The following is an 18,159-nucleotide window of genomic DNA, read 5'->3' on the forward strand; positions in this document are numbered from 1 at the left end:
TTCAAAGTAGAGCATGAGCAAAAGAGAAGTTCCTTTTGCTTTATGTGTTTTTGTGGCAAATTATTATTATTTTTTTTTTACTAGCATTTATCTCATGGTGAAAGGTTGAACTTTATGATTTATGGGCATTAATAACATGCCATGGATTTCATGCATACTGTCCTGTATGTGCATATACGCATGTTTACCCTTGTGCATTTTGGCATGACGATAGAAAGGAGATTTGTAGCTGCATTTTGATGTCCTACCGCCTCGCCCCTCCATTTTAAAAGCTTCTACATGAGAGGATGAGAGCGGGCGAACAGGCATGCAACCCTGCTAGCAGACAGCTAGGAAGATCACAGGGAGGCAAGAGAAGATTTTTTTTTTTATATATATCATACAGAGAAATAAGAAGCAAGCGATTATACAAAGAGACAAGCTGGGAGAGAGAGAGAAAGAGAGAGAGAGACAGGCAGGAAGGCAGAGAGACAGGACGGGACAAATAGGCAGTGCTCGTCCCGAGTTTGGTAATCTGATGGAGAGATTAGCAAGCAGGCAGCATTTGGGTCGGATTATCGAGTCATTAGAAAAGACTGGTGCTCCAGAGCCTCTCTCATGTGTTAATGTGGCTTTACAGGTCCTCAGCGCAGTCTGCGCAGATTGTCTAGATTGTTGCTGAGAGTATATCAGTGCACAGTCTTTCAATATGCAAATAGGGCCTCATAAACCTAATACCCCCACGGATTGATTTGTTGTATGTAAATGTTTGTTAATTCCGTACCACAACATTCATGCCATAATCTTTCCGACAGATGTTGGAGTATTTTATTTTATTTTATTTGTGTTTTTTTCAAATTTAACAAAGAGGATTTTACTGCTGTGTATATTCGGGTTGTGCAGGTGGCACAACACCGGGGTCACTGCAAGTGTATCAAAAAGAAATGTCAGCGAAACTAATCCAATTTTTGTTTTTGCAAGCGAAGCGCTGTTTTAAATTAATCTCAAAATTTGTCACCAAAAAAAATTAAAATTGGTGGGGGTTTTTTTTATGCAGCAACAACAGAACATTCCTTTAAAAGTTTTTTATTCCTGCAAAATGATGAAATGACAACGACAAATATGATCGCCCCTGTTTTCAGCAGCCGCACGCGTCCGACCTGGAGGTATGCACAAACCGAAGTCTCTGAGCAAAAAGCATGCTCACTGTCTTCAAGTTTATTTTGCTACGTAAGATGTAGAGTTTAGCGCTTGTTGGTCAGCGGGGGACACGGAGGTGTATGGGCGTCATGCACTTGAATCGCACAAACGTGATGATCGGTGATGACGGGATTTAAGCGGGATCAGGAAGAAGCCAGGGAGCTTATGAACGCGTGGGTGTCCGTGCAGGGGAATACATGTGTTTACTGTAGGTTATGTGGATTTTGGGTGTTTACTCTGTAAATATCAGCGTATATAGCTCAGCTGTAGCTGTGTCAGGGCTGGGGCTGGGGGGGCAGTTCATTGATGGCTGATCAATGCTGCTGACACTCTCCGCGTCAGCTGTGCTGATACGGTCCGGTGACTGCGATATCAGTTTCAATTTCACTACAGAAGACACTGGAGCCTCTGATGAGTGTGTTTTCTTTGATTTGTGTGTGTGTGTGGTTTGTAATATTTACTACATGTACCAAAAAAAAAAAAAACGTACGCTATCATGGCATCAAGAAGCGCCCTTTTCTTTCAATCCCACAAACAGTTCTTCAACGAATCCTAACTGCTCGTAGCTTTACTTCCAGGTCAACCATGTGTACAATCGCTCTCACACAACATCACACTATCTGATCTGTGCTCCCAAAAAAAAAAAAAAAAAAAAAAACCCTTCCCTCTTTCGCTGCTGCCTCTGCCTCTGCACACACCATGCCCCAGTTCCCCACCCCCACCCCTTTTTGTCAAATAAATTGCTACGTGACCTACTTCCCATTTTGCACCATTTCTCTCATGTTCAGATATTATTGTTTGAACATGAGTGATTTGCTTTGGGGCATACAGTATCAAAGAAAACACAGTGTACAGTATATAATATGGGACATACCATACTGCGGTATGGAGGGTAATGAATGGATTATTTTTATTTTTTATTTCTTATTTAGACGTTAACATCAGCACGGACAGATCTTTTTTTTTTTTTTTGGTTTGTGGCGCAGCATGGCGGCTTCTTCTTCCAATGTGTGGGCAACACATTTTGTGCAAGGTTTTTTTTATTATTATTATTATTTAAATTGCCCTTGTATGATTTGCAATTAAAACGCATGGTTCGCGTATTTTCTGATCAACACATACAATAATGCTTATAGCCCCCATAATAACAGGATGTCTTTGTGATGGTCATAGGCTGGGGAAATAAGGTAAATCAATTTTGCGGCCTAGTTAAGCAGAAAGCACAGTGGCAATTTCCCGTAATAAGCGTGGCTAATTCATCGGGCCACGTTGCATTTATAACCCAGTTAGGTCTGCACTAGTTGGCATCCTATGTTCAGTTTGGACTCAAGGTGCATGTTTAAAAGCTCCTCCACGTTAAGGGGATCGTATGGCATGACGCATGCACTCAGCTTTAGGTGTAATATATTTGCATTTGCATATTATTTCATTTACTGCACAACTTTTTTCTTTTTGCTTGAATCTTCCTGAAGATTATCTCATTTGATCGATTTCTTCTTCAGCATTTTTGAGTCTCACGTTCGAATCGCGCCGTGTGCATGTGTGTCTTTGTGACTTTGCATGTGTGCGCGCCAACGTGTGTGTCTCCGTGCATCCGATCAAGGCTCCCTCTTGCCTTTTTCCCAGCCTTGGAGAGATGGCACCGCAGACCACACTGACCCTGATTTATTGGGATCAGAATCCACATGACAGCAATTAATTTACATCCATTAACTACATCGCCCGCTCCCTCTTTCTTGCTCTCTGTGGACATTTTGCACTCTCGCACAATCAGTTTGAACGTTCTCCGTTTCTCCCCTCACTCGCAGACTTTTTCCTCTCTCAGCATGTTCTCTCCTCTTTAATCAGTCACTCTCGCTCCACCAGTCACTCCTGCTTCCTCCTGCTCGTGCGCTGGGATTCCATGTTCCTAATCCATTTAGTGGACCTTTAGCGTCCCGTCTTACCTCCCCGCATTAAGGATTGCCACGTAAATGATAATGCCATCAAGTTCATATTACGAGTGTTTGTGTTCAATGCAGTGTGTGCCTCTCGAAGGATTGATGAGGTTTGCTGCATCATGTGAGTAATCCCTATAAATAATCATTATCTCACATTGCACTCGCTCTTATTAATAAACGAACACACGAACGGTGTATAATCGGAACAAATTAAACAGTGCTCAACAAATTGGCTGATTATGATTAAACCAGGAATTTGACATTAACGTTACGAGCTCGGCATCTTTTGATGATTTCAGTGTGTCCTCCGTGCCCTTTTTATCGCGTAAGCATCCAACTCCTGCAGGTTTTCATGCTCAAGGGTCTTCGTCTCTTTTCCCCTTACATTAAGGCCTTTTATTTCTGGCCTACATCTGTCGCTGCTTCCCTACCTCTCACTCTCCTTTTCTACCACTATCCGTCTTGCAAATGCTTTCCCCTGGCCTTTCAACTCGAGACACAAGACTTTGCTAGAGGGAGAATTTGCCATTTATTTCCAGAGACAAAAAAAAAAGGGAAAGAAAAAATGGAGAGGGGCTTTAACGCTTTGTATCTTTCCCCCTTTTTGTCTTCTTTCTCTACGCATCTCTGCTCTCTCTGCGCCATTGTAGCGTCTCTTCATCCAACTCAGGCCTCCATGTCTTCGCTCTGTCCTCAGGGGGGAGAGAGGACCAGAAGAGCATGCCTTGCTAAATGTACTAGGGGGTGGATGATTGGGACAGTGAGTGGAGGATGAGTTCTCTAGACTCTCATCTGAGTCCCTCGTGCGCATGAATTGAATAAGCACCCTCACACACGCACACACACACACACAGGAAGTCTTTATACAACGCACACCCCGTTCATGTATAGCCGTGTACGACTGCGCGTTCATAGACACTTTAAATACGAGCAAGCGTTTCATTCTAGCGTAGCGTGTGTGCAAAACTTGACAGTTTCTTGCCTAATTCAAAATTTATACTGAAGGGAGAGACAATGGAAGAAAAAAATCCTTTGCTTGCATCTCTTAACCAGCATAGCTTGGGGACAGGTTCTACCGGTATCTGTTCAAGGATTGGCTGAGGATATGGTGCGGGAGGAAAAGTTGCAGTTGGCAGCAGGCAGAAAGACACTGCAAAGGGAGCGGGGGTTCACAATAAAGGATTTTAAACCAAAGCCTCTTTGGTTGAAGAGGAGGAAGGGAGGGGAGGAGGGAGGGAGGGAGGGAGGGAGGAAAGAATGGGGCTGTGGGGGTGGTGGATAGATACAGGATGACACAAGGTCCAGATTAACCCTAATCTCAGGCCTGGTGGTTTAGGTGAGGCTGAGAGACTGAAGGCAGCTATCCCATGCCAGGTGGTCATGAGGAGGTTAAAACTGGGAGAGGGCGGGTGGGCGGGGGGGTCACCGGGAGCATGAGGATGGGACAGGGTGTTGCTAGGGAAGACTCGAGGCGAGGAAAGGCGAATGTTTCGATATCGCCGCGCATTCGGATCAAATTAAATCCAAAAATCCGAAATGACCGACCAAAAACAGAGATGTTAAGGATTGGATTGGGGGGGCGGGCGGCGGTGGGGGAGGGTCGCACATCTAACAGAACGGCAGGGACTGTGACAGTGGCTGCAGGGTGATTGGGTGGTTGGTGCATGGTGACAGTGGCACATGCCCTGGTGCATGGGATTAGAGGGACAGTCAGTAATCTGCTGTTTAGGCTGTATGTAGGGCAAGAGTAGCTTAGCCCAGCCACTCTTAGCACGGGTGGAGCGCCGGAGCGAGAGAGGGAGAGGAAGTGGACTGGTGTTACATAGCTGCACTCAGCTTACTCAAATCACCTCTTGCTTTCTCTGTGTTTATCTGCTTATTTCCTCTCCCTCTGTTTGCATCTCTGTATAATATCCAGTGATCGAAATTTGATTTCCCACTAATAAATAAATAAATTTAAATGCAACAGCAAATGAGTGAAGGAGAAAATGATATGGCAGAACAAAACGAGAAAATTCACATTAATCACTGCAAATTTAGGGGGTAAAAAAGTGTGAATAATAATAATAATAATAGCTCATCGACGTGACTTGACTGTTTTTTTTCTTTGGTGTCCCTGAGTGCATAATGAAACATAATGCTGCTGCAAATAAGACGTGTGGCATTATTTGCTTCAAAAAAGCACACCGACTATTTCTGCACGACGACAAGGCGCAAAGGAAACAGATCAGGGAGGCCGTGGCATATGACAAATGTCACACGTGTTCCTGTCAGTAATAAAAACCTTTCTAAATGCTCAGAGGCGCGGTTGTTTTGCACACACGCACGCTACGCTAGAATGAAAATGCAGGTGGAAGTACCCATACTCTACTTCCACCTGCATTTTTCTTGCCAACTTTGGGAGTTTGCCATACGGACAACTCATATTTCTGATTATTCTGACATGACAAATACATACAGAGAATAAAACTCACTTTGGCGACCTTGGGTGACCTGAAAGGCGCCATAAAAATCAAATGTATTATTATTCTTCATTACTTCATTACTGACCTGCAGATTTCTTGAAAATTAAGCAAATGTTTCTCACGATGCATGTAGGACATCGGTAATGCAAATATCTGCAGTACAATTAAGAGCATGTACTCTTCCCTGGATATTAACTTACTATATGAAAAATGGACAAACAGAGATCTAATATTCCCTAAATAACCTGAAGTGTGCACGTGGGTTTTAGAGAAACGTACTGTAAGAGATCTTTTCAGTCATTATATAATTCAAAAGGAGGTGTAAAACTTAAACTCTATCCCTTAACAATCCCTGTAATACTATATTTGGTTACAAGGGCTCTTAAAATTAATAACACACGATTCCTCTACAAATGTTTCACAATAAACCAAAAATCCCTGAACAAATCAGATCTAATTATTATGTGTGCAAGTGAAAATACTCATTCAGAACTCACAATGAAACGACATGTTACACGGCTCTAAAGAGGGCCGACAAATTGGCAGACTATCGCAACGGCACAGACACATCCCGGGCGAGCGTACGCCGTGCAGACTGTCGAATGTGAAGGAATCACAAAAAAATAAAATTAAAAAAAATGCGACGCGCGTACAGTTTGTAATCACTGTCGAACGGGAAAGCTTGAGACAGAGATGCACTTCCTCTTACGCAGCGGAAAATTGCCACAGTTGCTCTCTGAGCTGAGACACTTAGAAATTCACATTCGTCTGCCGCAACTGAGAATATCTACGTATAAAATAGAGGTATATATTATTCATCAGCAACGCTTCTTTACTTTTAGAATTTGTTGTCCTGCCTCCATCTGGTGTACTCTTAAAATATTGAAAGATGTTGTTTCTTGAGCTGAAATTTTCGAGCAACTCGATTAGTCAGGAGAAACACTTTAAGGTTAGTTTAAGCAAAAAGGCCGAACATTGATTGGTTTGAGCCTTTCAAATGTGAGTAGCTGCTTTTATAATTTGTAGTACACATTATTTTTCATCATTTATGGTTGTGTTTGCCGCTATTAACTTTGTACTTTGTGTCAGAGAAAGTGAATGCTACATTGCAAGGTCACGTAATATGACCACTGAATGCCCAGGCAACTGGAATACACAACGACCATCTTGGAGAGGGACCACCACGCAGTCTCCCCTCATACTTCCATGTCATTCAAACAACACCCCCCCTCCACATCTCTTCTCTCCATTTTCCAATGAGCCAAGTGATTTATGTCAAGTGAAGTCAAGCATGGGCCGGCATATGAATCAAAATTTGTCGAGTTCGCTTTTCCCGCTCCGTTCTCATGAATTGATGCGGCTTACTTTTTGAATATGAATCCCCGGAGAGCGCCACGTTGCTTTTAACTGACTGTAGCTTCAGCAGAGCAATCAAACCCTTTGTTTTTTCACACCATCCCACAATCCCACCTGCTTCGGCGAGACGATGGAGGGCCCTTTGAAAACAACGAGGCGGCATGATTTATTATTCTAATTAGGCGAAGTGAGACTTTAGCAAAGCCACAATTACACTAAATCGCCAAAACAGTTTTCTGGTTGGCTGGCTCCTGTTCTGTTCAGATGTTAATCAGAGGCAGCTATTGAGTCGAGGTGCAAACTGCTTGTGAGTCACACTACTGCTTGGTAATATCTTCCACAAACAATCAAACAAACAAATTCCCGGAGTCCTGTGTTGAATTACAAATAAGCATTTTGGCTTGTTAAGTGAAACTGCGTTGAACCGTCAAAGCGAGGTATGTAACACAGGTTTCTAACCATCTCCCAGTCGGAGGGCTTAACATGCGGTGATACCCGGTTAAAAATCTACTGCAATGTTTAATTCCAGGTCATTTCATAATCTGTTTGATACTCGCTCACATCTGCACATCTCTTCGCTCTCACTCGCTGACAATCAAACAGCTGCAAGCTGGCACACTCACTAAATCCTCCGCTACAAACCACACACACACACAAACATACACAATCATCCATGCACACACACAGACTACATACACAAGTGCCCATTAGAGAGCATGCACACACTGGCTCGCACAAGCTCATATACACAGCCGGCACAAACAAATCCAACTCCTGCACAAACTGCTAGTGCACTTGTGTAAAAACAGTTTTGTACATTACAGATATTCTTCTAAATTAAAACTAGATTCCTCAAACCCTCGCGGCATTCAGCCGCATAAATAGAACGTTTATTGATCATTTGCTAGGAATGCACATTCACAGTTGCAGGTACGCGCACAGTGAGGAAATTAACACACAACGTGGGCTTTCTTTATGTATGTAGTTTCCATCCCCCCCCACACTCACACGCCCAAAACACCCCAATCATCCTGCATCAACAGGCATGTGAACCCGGTGTTCGGTTCATCTCTTTCTATCGCTCCCTCTCCCTCACTCCCTCACTCTCTGCCTGCTCTATTTTCATCTGTGTGCTTCCACTCTCCTAGCTTTCGGGTAATTACCTGGCATTTGCATTGCAAAGTCCCCTGTGCCGCCCTCAGCTCCTCCGCAGGTGATTGAGCTTCATTTCCCCAGCAGATAAGAGAGAGAGAAAGAGGAAGAGAGAGGAAGAGAAAGAGAAAGAGAGAGGAAAAAGGGGGGATTGCGGCGGGGTGTGATGTTATTCCGGCTTGCAGGATACAGGAACAATACCCTGGATTTTTTTTGTTACTCTCGTTGTCTGGTTCACAGCGCTCACAAGATTGTTTTAAGTTCCCACACGATAATAGTCAGCGTCATTACTATCAAATCACTTGGCCTGGCCCCAGTTGAAGAAGTATCAGAGTGCAGTAAAGTTGGCTCTCTGACTTGTGTGGGCCTGTGACTAGGAGTGACTTTTTCTTTTTAGAGTGATTGCCTTAATAGTTTTGTGGGATTTGCATTCATTTAATAAGTTACAGTAGCGAGGAACAGCGTAGGAATTGTAAAAGCAAAGCGGAAAAGGCATCCGAGAAAGACGAATTCCATCCGGCTAACTCAGGATGCTGCAGCTGCTGTACTTCGTGTCTCCCACTGACTCTCACCTAAGACGACTAAATGATTCATTCTGTTATCAATACATTTTTAAAAAACACTAGAAAACAGTGAGATAGATCCATCAAAGTTTCCACAGCCTCATCCCAAAATGCTGCGTCTCCTCCGGCCTGCAATCCCGGACCAAGAGAAAACGACTCAGCTCACGTGATAAAAGAGAAGTATCTTGGTGTGGAAATGCAGAAACCAAAAGTAACCGATTTGTCAAAATCAGCTCTGCTCTTGTTTGTCTAATATCACTGTCTCCGTCTTCAGTCCGTATTACCATATGTCGGAACAGAAATCATGTTCAGATTTGACCCGAGACATCAACATTCATGTGTTGTACAGTCGTCAGATGACTGATGTGACAGGCTTGAAGTCTTCTGACTGGAATTTGCTACTTTCTGCACATCTAAATGCCACGCAGGACACCTCCGGGCATGATAAATACCTCACCCTTCCGCGGCGTAGCGGCATATCACGCCACAGCGTCCAGTTTTGTGGAGAAAAATGCAGTTGTTGGGTTTTAAAGAGAAAGAGACCCAACGTTGATAAGCGTGGACCTCGGTGGCGTGGCTGCCAGAATATTTTAATATGAGTTTAACTGGGCGAAGTTGAGGTTATGCCTATTAGCACCAATGCTTTTGCAGTGCTTTTATGATTTTTAATACACGGCAATCTTGCAGGATATTAGCAGTGGACTCTTCAAGCTGTTCCCCGTCCGCATTAACCCCACGCACGCATTCCTTGATGTGGGGGGAAGAAAAAAAAAACGAACCACAAAGGGGAAAACCTAAGCATCTATACATCCATACTGCCAACCTGGTCTACCAGAGACACCTCCCACAGAATGAGAGCTGATAATTGGCGGGTGCTCATTTGCATGCTGAACGCCGTGGATATTTATTTAAATTTAATTTCGTTCCCGCACACGGTGCTCTGCGGGCTTTTGTGCCAAAGTCATATTAACCCCTTGACTAGTTAATATGCAGTGCACGGCGTTGCCCACGCACGATGAATATTCATAACGATGGCGTTTTCGCCGCCGTCTCCCCTCCCCTCCCCTCCCCTTCCTCCCCACCACCTCCCCTCCCTCCCTCCCTCCCTCCTCCCGCCTCCTCCCGCTGTGAAACGTAGCTGCGCGGCGCTATGAAGGCATCCCGGAAGACTCCACCACCCTCTCTGTTTATCCCCCAAATACAAACACGCACCGTGTGACTCCTTCTAGTTTACGCGTCGCTCGCTGCTGCAGCCGCTGACACAATGGCAGATAAGACCCAGATGCCAACCAAAGACCGCGCCTTGAAAGGAAGGGACGAGAAAATGGTCGTGGCAGGTAAATACCACGCGGGCACAAGTTTTGCGACGAGTTGGCACCAGACCAACTGAACCGTGCGTGGTCCGGAATTTAATAGGCGCAGCCCCGTCTTAATAAAACCATAGACAGTAAAACAGTTACAGTAAACAGCCTTCAGCGTTCAGGAAGTAGTATGAAACCACACGTTTATTTCTTATTGAGTTAGAAAACAAATCTTGAGTGAGTGGATGCATATGCAAGGATTAAAGTGACAGCTGCACTCAGAGACAAATCATCCTAACAGCTGTTGGCTTTGAGGCCTTTAACAGATCCTTCATGGCATCATGGCCGGAAGCCGTACTGCTCTGTCAGCCAAACCACTTTTAAGTTCTTGTTGCAGCTTGCGGTATTAAATACAGTTGTCCCATGCGATCACACGTCGGCTTTTAAAGTGTTAACAAGTGCATTCTGCAGATAACACAGCTTTCAGAAAGATGGACTTTATATTAAACGTGGGTGTCCTTCACATCATGTTGACACAACTGAGTTGGAAGTCTGGTCCAAAGAGCAAACCTCTTGGATGAATACCAGGTGGCAGCATTGGTGGAAAAAAACAAGAACTCCCACCTGTATAACCATATCAATATACTTTTTCAGTAAAGTGGCAGTTGACGCATTAGGTCAGATTTCTTGGTGGCTTTTCTAGATCTTCAGATCTTCACCCCAGCTCTCGCCAAATACGTAACCTTTGGAGCTGAAAAATAAAGCAAATGCAGAAGTGCCTAAACCTGCAGTTGACTCCAAAAGCAATCCCCGTGGACCTCCGTGTCCAACTTGACAGCGGATTTAAACATGTTTAAATTCGATCAAGATTTTAAGTAATAATTTAGAGTTCGTCGTTTTAAGTGACAGGTGGCTGCCGTCTAGAAGTGTGTAGTCTGCTCCCAGCTCCACTCATGCTCCGCCTCCGCCTGCCCATCTATACGGTAGCCAGGAGTTAGACAGAGTCAGGCATTGCCAAGATGGCGACAGCCATAAACACTATGCTGAGCTTCAAATATTCTTCTAGAAGGGGGGGGGGGGGGGGGGGGGGGAATGGTGTGTCATATTATATGTTATATGTTATATGTAATGTGTGATTTTTTTGTATGAGACTGTGATGTTAACATCAAATGCTGCTGTCTTTCTTTTATGGAATGAATTGATGTGTGAAGAAGAATATCCTTTATAGGACAATAAAGACTCTATCTACTACAAAGCAACAATGAGTTGGCTCTTAAGGGTCATGCAGCAGCACTCTGTTGGGTTTGGGTTTACTGTTTTTAAAATACGATAAAAGTCAATAGTGTGACCAGATTCTGGAGCAGTACTTGGGATTCTCAGCTGAAAGTTTTCACACAATTTACATCCATTATCTAAAGCCGTTTCCCCCTTTGAGTTTTGTCAATTTAAGTCTGCCCAGGGTACATTTGCTATAATACTTTTTAACCCTCTGTTTGTCTTTTTCTTATGTCCCTGTGTGTGTGTGTGTGATTTAGTCGTTGGACAGTAAGGAAAACCACATAAGCCTGTTGGGATCTACGGTGGGATTGTATTACAAATAGTAGTTGATTAAATCAGGATAAAACAAATCGGTGTGGATCAAGTTCTCAGTGCCACTTGAGACATAGTGGTACACACAGAAAACATGACATCTGAGTTACTATTTTTATTTTTTGCCAGTTTAAAGATGCAGCTATTTGTAATTTTACTGATTCCCGTCAAGTCAGACGCCTCCCTCTCATCTCTGGCTGCCTTATCCTTTCATTCAGCTTTTCATCTCACTGTTTTGGGTCAGGAAGCGTGCCACGAAGGAGAAACTTGGGGAGATACTAACCAGGTGCTCCCACTCTGCACCTACTCGGGGCAGTAGGCTCCGCGAAGTGCATTGTGGGAGTTGGGTGTGAGTGCATAGGAGGAAGCGGTGCCGCAGCGTCCAGGGGCCCATCTGGGCATTATGCGCATGAAGGCCCCGCCCCGTCGTAAGTTCCTTCTCCGTCTGTCGGAGCAGCTCGGAGACACCGCATGGCAGAAATCTGTTCCTCCCCTTTCACCATGGGGGAGCAGTTTAGATGAGGGACAGGGTTGTTCTAATGTGTGTATGTGTGCCTCTGTGTTTGTCGGTGTGGGCCCACTAACCATGAGTAATTTAAGGATCGCAAGGACTGTCTCCACATATGCCCTGTGCAGTCCCAGCCTTGTGTGCTTGTGTGTGTCTGTGTGTGCACACGCTTGTCCTCTCTCTACATTAAAATTTGAAAGTTGCTCCGAGCCCTCCAGCCTCTTTAAAGATGCTCCTTGTTCCTTGTTCAGACGTCCTGTTGTCCTGCGTTCCCTCCCTCGCTCCAGTCTGTATAATGTACTCTGTGACCTTGGCGCGAATGATCCAGTGGCAGATTGCTACATGGTAGGGGCACAGTAGCTATTATTTTGAGTCAGTGCAGGATGGACTGCCAATATTTCTTCTAAGCACGATGGGGGAGGTCAGCTGACCAAAATCAATCTCTGTTACATGTTTCACTATAACTCTTTAAAGCAGGTTCATGGCGAAGATATATTTCTGGCGCTTTCCTTCTCTGTTGTTTCTCCAAACCCTCTTGCTTCGTGGTTTTGGAACGGATTCAGAGAGGGAGGAAAAAGTATATAAGCGTGTGAGGAAGCGTGCAAATTAAGTATACAGAATTGGGATAATTAAATGAGATGAATTTGCTCATGGGCAGCGCTGTGGCTCACAGATTACTAGTGATGTGGTAGCGCAAACTGAAAAATATCTTGTTCTCTCAGTGTTTGTGTGAAGTTTCCTCAGGTGATCTGGTTTCCATCCCTTTGCCATTTAGGTGAATTGGAGGCCCAATAGCTATACAAGCCTCTTGTCCAGTGAGCTATGGGATAGACATTAGCCCCTTGGATGGATATACTTTGGTGTATCAGCAGAGGGAGAACACAACAGTCTAATTTTCCTATTTAAAAACAAGGTGGGTTTATTCATTCCCGCGTGCCAGTTGGAAGCTGCCCACCTCTTTTTCCCATCAGTTTCAAGATACATTTCTGAGCTAGGCCCCAACAGGATGTGCCTCCATCTTGCTGGAAACAGATAATGGAGCTGATGCTATAGTAGTTAATCTTCTCCCTAGCAACTGTTTCCGTTGCTAGGATACAGGATGTATGGAATGCATGACTGGTTTGAAAGTTGTGCTCTTCGGGCACTTTTCCCACCCCGGTCAGTGTCACAGTGCCAAGTCGGGTTGATTGTTTAAAGGCCACAAGCAGCTCTTTACTTACCTCTTACTGTTTTTTAAAAATGGACCACCTCCCACCAGCCTTTCCTCCCCTCCCCTCCTTTGCCCCACTCTTCCTCGCCCCTACCCATCCTCCCATACAGCAGAGGGTAGTTGGCACTAGTATAAAGCATCAGCCTCCTCCGACGACTCGTGCCTGACTCCCTGCCAACCTGTGTGAAGCTAGAAAGAGGAGTAGCAAGAGGGAGGGAAGGGGAAGAGAGAGGGAAAGAGAGAGAATGGATTTTGGAAGGAAATAAACAGCAGCCTGGAAATCGACCTTCCATCGCCAGTTTTGGCATCCAGCGATAGTACCTCTCCCGTGTCTCTTTGTGAGGAGGCAGCAGCGCTTGGACTTCAGTTTTACGGGTGAGAAACATGGGACCACGGGTAGAACCGGAGGGAAACAAAGACTAAATACCCGCCGAAATAAGTCAAACTGGGCGCTATTATCCGCGAATCAACAGATAGATTGTCGTGCCCTTGAAAGGTGGTAACCTTGATTCAAGCACAGTGGTAGGGAGTCGGGTCCGGTTTTTGGTTCTGGTCCAGCCGCCTACAAACGCCATGCTAAAAGCAACAAAAGGCGGCCAAAGTATTCCGCTTCATTCCCGCTGTACTGTATGGCGTTCACAGCGCTTTTCAGATATCCTTGAAAACAAAAGCGCACAAAAGAAATTACGCCCATATCTCATCCAAGTTGGAAAAAATCCTTTTCATGAATCCTTCCCCTATATTCAGCGTGTTTTCTTCCTTTGTAGGCTCAGTCAGTCACCCTCCCTGCTTGTTTTTTGTCGTCCTCTATTCTTTCTTTTGCTGGCGTAGTGAGGCAGCGTAGTGAGGGTATTCAGCCAGTTCTTTTTCGGTGCCTGTGTGTGTTAGATGGGGTAATTCTGGCAGAAAGGGGTGTGGGCGCTGGTCTGGCAGGAGAGGAGGGGGGGGGGGGGGGGGGGGGTTGCTGGACTAGGCACAGTGAAAGGAGCCAGCTTGGCACCGTCTGGACCTCTGCCAAATGCTCCATGGGAGAAATACCCACTGCAGAGGTTGGTGCGCAAGCGATTGTGTGGCTGATTGTGTGCATGCGGACAGCCGCGCACGTGTTTGCGAGACGGGAGTGAGGGATGATGGGAAGGTGGTGTGAGGAAGGGAGTGCGAAGTGAAGATGGAGGGAAGCAGAGAGAGAGAGAGAGAGGGAGAGAGAGACGAGAGGGCGGGGAGGTTTGGCTCGGAGTTGGCTTCTCCGGGCAGTGCTGTGTCGGCATGTTCTTGGCTAACTTCATTTCTACTTCTCTTTTTTTTTTCTCTTTGTTTATTTGTTTGCTTGTTTGTTTTCTCCGTGTTCTCTCTTGGATGAAGTGCTTGGTCTTTTTTTTTTTTTTTATATAGCGCCCGAAGGCATGGCGGTCCGAAAGCCAAAAGAATCCTTCACTGCCTCTCTGCTACCCTCATCTGTTGCTTCTCACTGGCTATTTACTCCTTTTATTGTTTTGGCAGGCCGATCGCGCCTCCTCCCACTTCTCCTCCTCCCCCTCCATCGCACGCTTGTCTCCCTCTCACTCTCTCGTTTTCTCTCTCTCTCTCGCAGTCATTTGGCAACTTCGGCGCTGTTTATCGCTGTGGCCAGAAACGGAGGACAAGCGGGTGAGACTGAGCGGAGGACAGAGACAATAAAAAAAAAATATATAAAAATCCCCGCAAGATGGATGAAGCCTTCTCCTGTACTCCCACCACCTCAAGTCCACTCTGTGGGCTGAGAATATTTAGCCAGTGCAGTCCCTGACACAGATATATACTTTTGAGTGCGGGCTGACTGCGCCCTGTGACCGTGACCTGGCACTGCCAAACAACCTGCTGCTAAAAGACAGAACTGTCGCGCGACGGGAGGGCAGGAAGAGACAGCCTGAGGGCAGCCGGGCCTCTGTGACATTTTAGTCCTTTATGCTTCTGCAATCTGTTACTGTACAGAAAAACCAAACAGTTTTGTCAAATATCAAAAAGCGACCTTATTCGCCAAGACGGGCATTATCAGCTCCGCTGCTCTGGCGCTTCTTCTGCTCGCCGCATTCTTCAAAACACTCAATCTTTAGGGTCCAAGCATGACAGAACTGTTTCATTTCAGTGCTTCGGTGCTGCCTGGCTTTGTAGTAATCTCTTTAACTCTGAAATAAACTGCAGGTACCTGCCGGTCTTTGGCCTTTTGTCGTGGTTAGAGATCATCCCGGGCCTATCTAGGAAATGAACTATTATGTCTGTATCAGATTAGAGATTGTTTGTATTCAGGTCAATGTCACATAAAACATCTCAGAGCAACCAGAACGTGATCACACATTCAACTCGGAGCAAGCATCCGTTATTGGTGTGTTCCTTAAGCTCTTGGTGTACCCTGTGGCCTGTTTATCTGTAGACTAATATTAGTGGTTGCAGTACAAACCAGCCTTGCTTAGTGGAGATTTGCTCGCTAAGTCACCTCAGTCTTCTTAAACCCTAATCCGCCTCACACATCTGCGGGCTACACACTCGCGCACACACACACTTCCTTTTTAGCGCTCTAATTCCACGCAGCACAGTTGGCAGCAGAGTGCCACCTCTCAGCTCTCCAGTTTGTTTTACTTATTGGGTATTTTTAACATGACAAAGATTAGCGGGGCTTACTTGCGAGACTCTCCCGCGCACGTGAGCCGAGCGTAGCCGCCTGTTTTCTTTGTGTCCAGCCAAACGCCAAATACACTCACACTGAATCTAAAGTGGACTGAAAGAGATCGAGAAAAGGAAAAAAAATAAAAATAACTGCTTTGTTGTGTTTACTTGTGTGTATTGAGGAGAGGACAGCGGGGACTGAATGGCGGTCGAGGCTGCGTAATCCCTTAAATGTCTTCCAGCACAGAAGCCTCTGGCTCTGATCCGCTGGCCCGGGTCAGCCTCTAACGAAGTGAAGACCTACGAGGCCGACGTGAAGCTGATAATGGGCCTCTTTACTCGCATAGTGTAACACAGTGTGTTGTGATCTGATACCATATTTACACACTGTTTTCCCTTCACAGACAAGCATGCAGTCAATGGGAATCCCACTGTGGAGCCTTTTCCAGAAGGCATGGAGACCATTATGTTTGGTGAGACTGCACAGTCACACTTTTTTAAAAAACCAGAAGCAACCCAATATGGAATCCTCTACTACCAGTCTGTGGTTACTGACACGTTCTGGTGAAATGCTGCATTTTCAGAAGACGGCATCAGAGCACAGAAGCCCTGATTATGTGTGTGTGTGTGTGTGATTCTGTCTCATGACTAGGAATGGGCTGTTTCTGGGGAGTCGAGAAGCTTTTCTGGGGCCTTCCAGGAGTCTTCTCCACACAGGTGGGCTACGCCGGTGGCTTTACACCCAACCCCAATTACGAGGAGGTCTGCACAGGTACTGCACTTTGCACATTTTTGCATACTTATGCCTCCCTCACTTTCTTTGTTTTTAATAAACCAATCGTGCTAACATCTAGCCCAGGAGGTGAAGTGGGTTGGCAGGACATTTGACCGTGAGATCATGTCAAGGTGCGAGACGACGCAGAAAAAGATACCAAGTTGGAAAGGTTGTTTTAAGTAAAGCTCTCTCATCCTCGAGCTCCTTCCCTTCATCTGCAGTCAACTACTCAGAATGCACTGCTCCAGATGGGCTGCACCCCCCGTCCCCACCTCCCCATGACCTACTTGTAAGGATTGGGCTCTGTACTCTGCTGTACTGCGGCGTTTTTGCCAACAGAGGTTACTGTGTACGAAGGGCCGTAAAAGGGCTTCTTTCCCTGAGAATATGATTTGACGAAACATGAAGCCGGAGACCCATGTGTGAATTCTGTGTATTTCCTATCTAAGACGTTAAATAATGTTTGACTACCTGTTTTGGTCTTTGAATACGCCTTGTTTAATTTTCCTCATCTGGAAAATCAAATAGATTTATGTAGGGAGCTGATGTATAATTCAAAGGAAGATGTCTAGGCTGTGCATTACTGTGTGTTCCTCCCTTGTTTTTTTTTTAGGATTCGTAAGCTGTTAGTTTGGGGCTTCTCCATTTTTCCGGGGCACATCATTGCAGGCGGGCATGGAGTGTAGGTGCAGACACAGCATGGGGGACATGGAGAGGAGGGGAAAGATGCTCGGGGCTGCTGCTGGCAGATTTTCTGAGCACAGCGCTTCACAAGATTTCTATGTTTGTATCTGTCTGTTGCCTAGTCCCTCTTTCCGTCAGCTCCCCGGCAACAAGATGGTCAGCTATGGACGAGGATGGAAGTGGAGGGAGATGAGAGAAAAACAGAGGCCGGGTGCTGCGGCAAGCGAGGGAATGGGTAAAATAAAGTTTTGAGAAAATCTGTGTGAGAAAGAACGGTTACCTGTCCATCGGCTGAGAGAGTGCAGGCGTCGCTCCAGTGGCCATGACGGAGCAGAACACTGCGACGGCATGAGACCCAGGAGCTGTCAACACAGCCAAGGCAGGACGGACAGACAGAAAGGGAAATGGGTTGATGGACCTGTCAGGAGGGCCAGGGAAGGATAGAAGGACAGGCAGATAGGTGGATGAGTTGACAGACAGAAAAACGAGAGGTTGAGGCGCAGTCAAATTTGTTGTGGGAGAACAGACGCATGCAGACGGCTGAGAGTGAAGAGGAGATGTCATCATCGATCAGCGTTTTTTTTTTTTTTTTTTATGTATCTCTCATCAAATTCACAGTACAGACCGCTTTGCAAGGTCTTTGCTGTACACAAACGACAAGCTGATGCTGTAACCTTTTAAAGAGCTGACTGGTGCTGCTTGAAGTTAAAGGCATTCTTCAAAGCACAAAAAAAACAAAACGGGGAGCTGATGTTGTCAGTGTACTCTAGAAAAAAAAAAATCTAAATTCTCT

The 18,159-nt window shown here is 45.5% G+C and overlaps 1 protein-coding gene across 1 annotated transcript in view; it reads left to right on the forward strand.

Annotated features, from left to right (window-relative positions):
* Positions 1–9,830: 9,830 nt before the first annotated feature.
* The window catches only part of msrab (methionine sulfoxide reductase Ab), a 32,945-nt gene continuing 24,616 nt past the window's right edge, over positions 9,831–18,159 (forward strand). Inside the window, exons 1-3 of the mRNA XM_084569058.1 lie at positions 9,831–9,992; positions 16,312–16,380; positions 16,560–16,679. Coding sequence (XP_084425184.1) covers positions 9,920–9,992; positions 16,312–16,380; positions 16,560–16,679 — 262 coding nt within the window. The 5' untranslated portion in view covers positions 9,831–9,919. The remainder of the gene's footprint in view (positions 9,993–16,311; positions 16,381–16,559; positions 16,680–18,159) is intronic.

Source organism: Chelon labrosus (assembly GCF_963514085.1).
Source record: "Chelon labrosus genome assembly, chromosome: 20".
Lineage (NCBI taxonomy): Eukaryota > Metazoa > Chordata > Actinopteri > Mugiliformes > Mugilidae > Chelon > Chelon labrosus.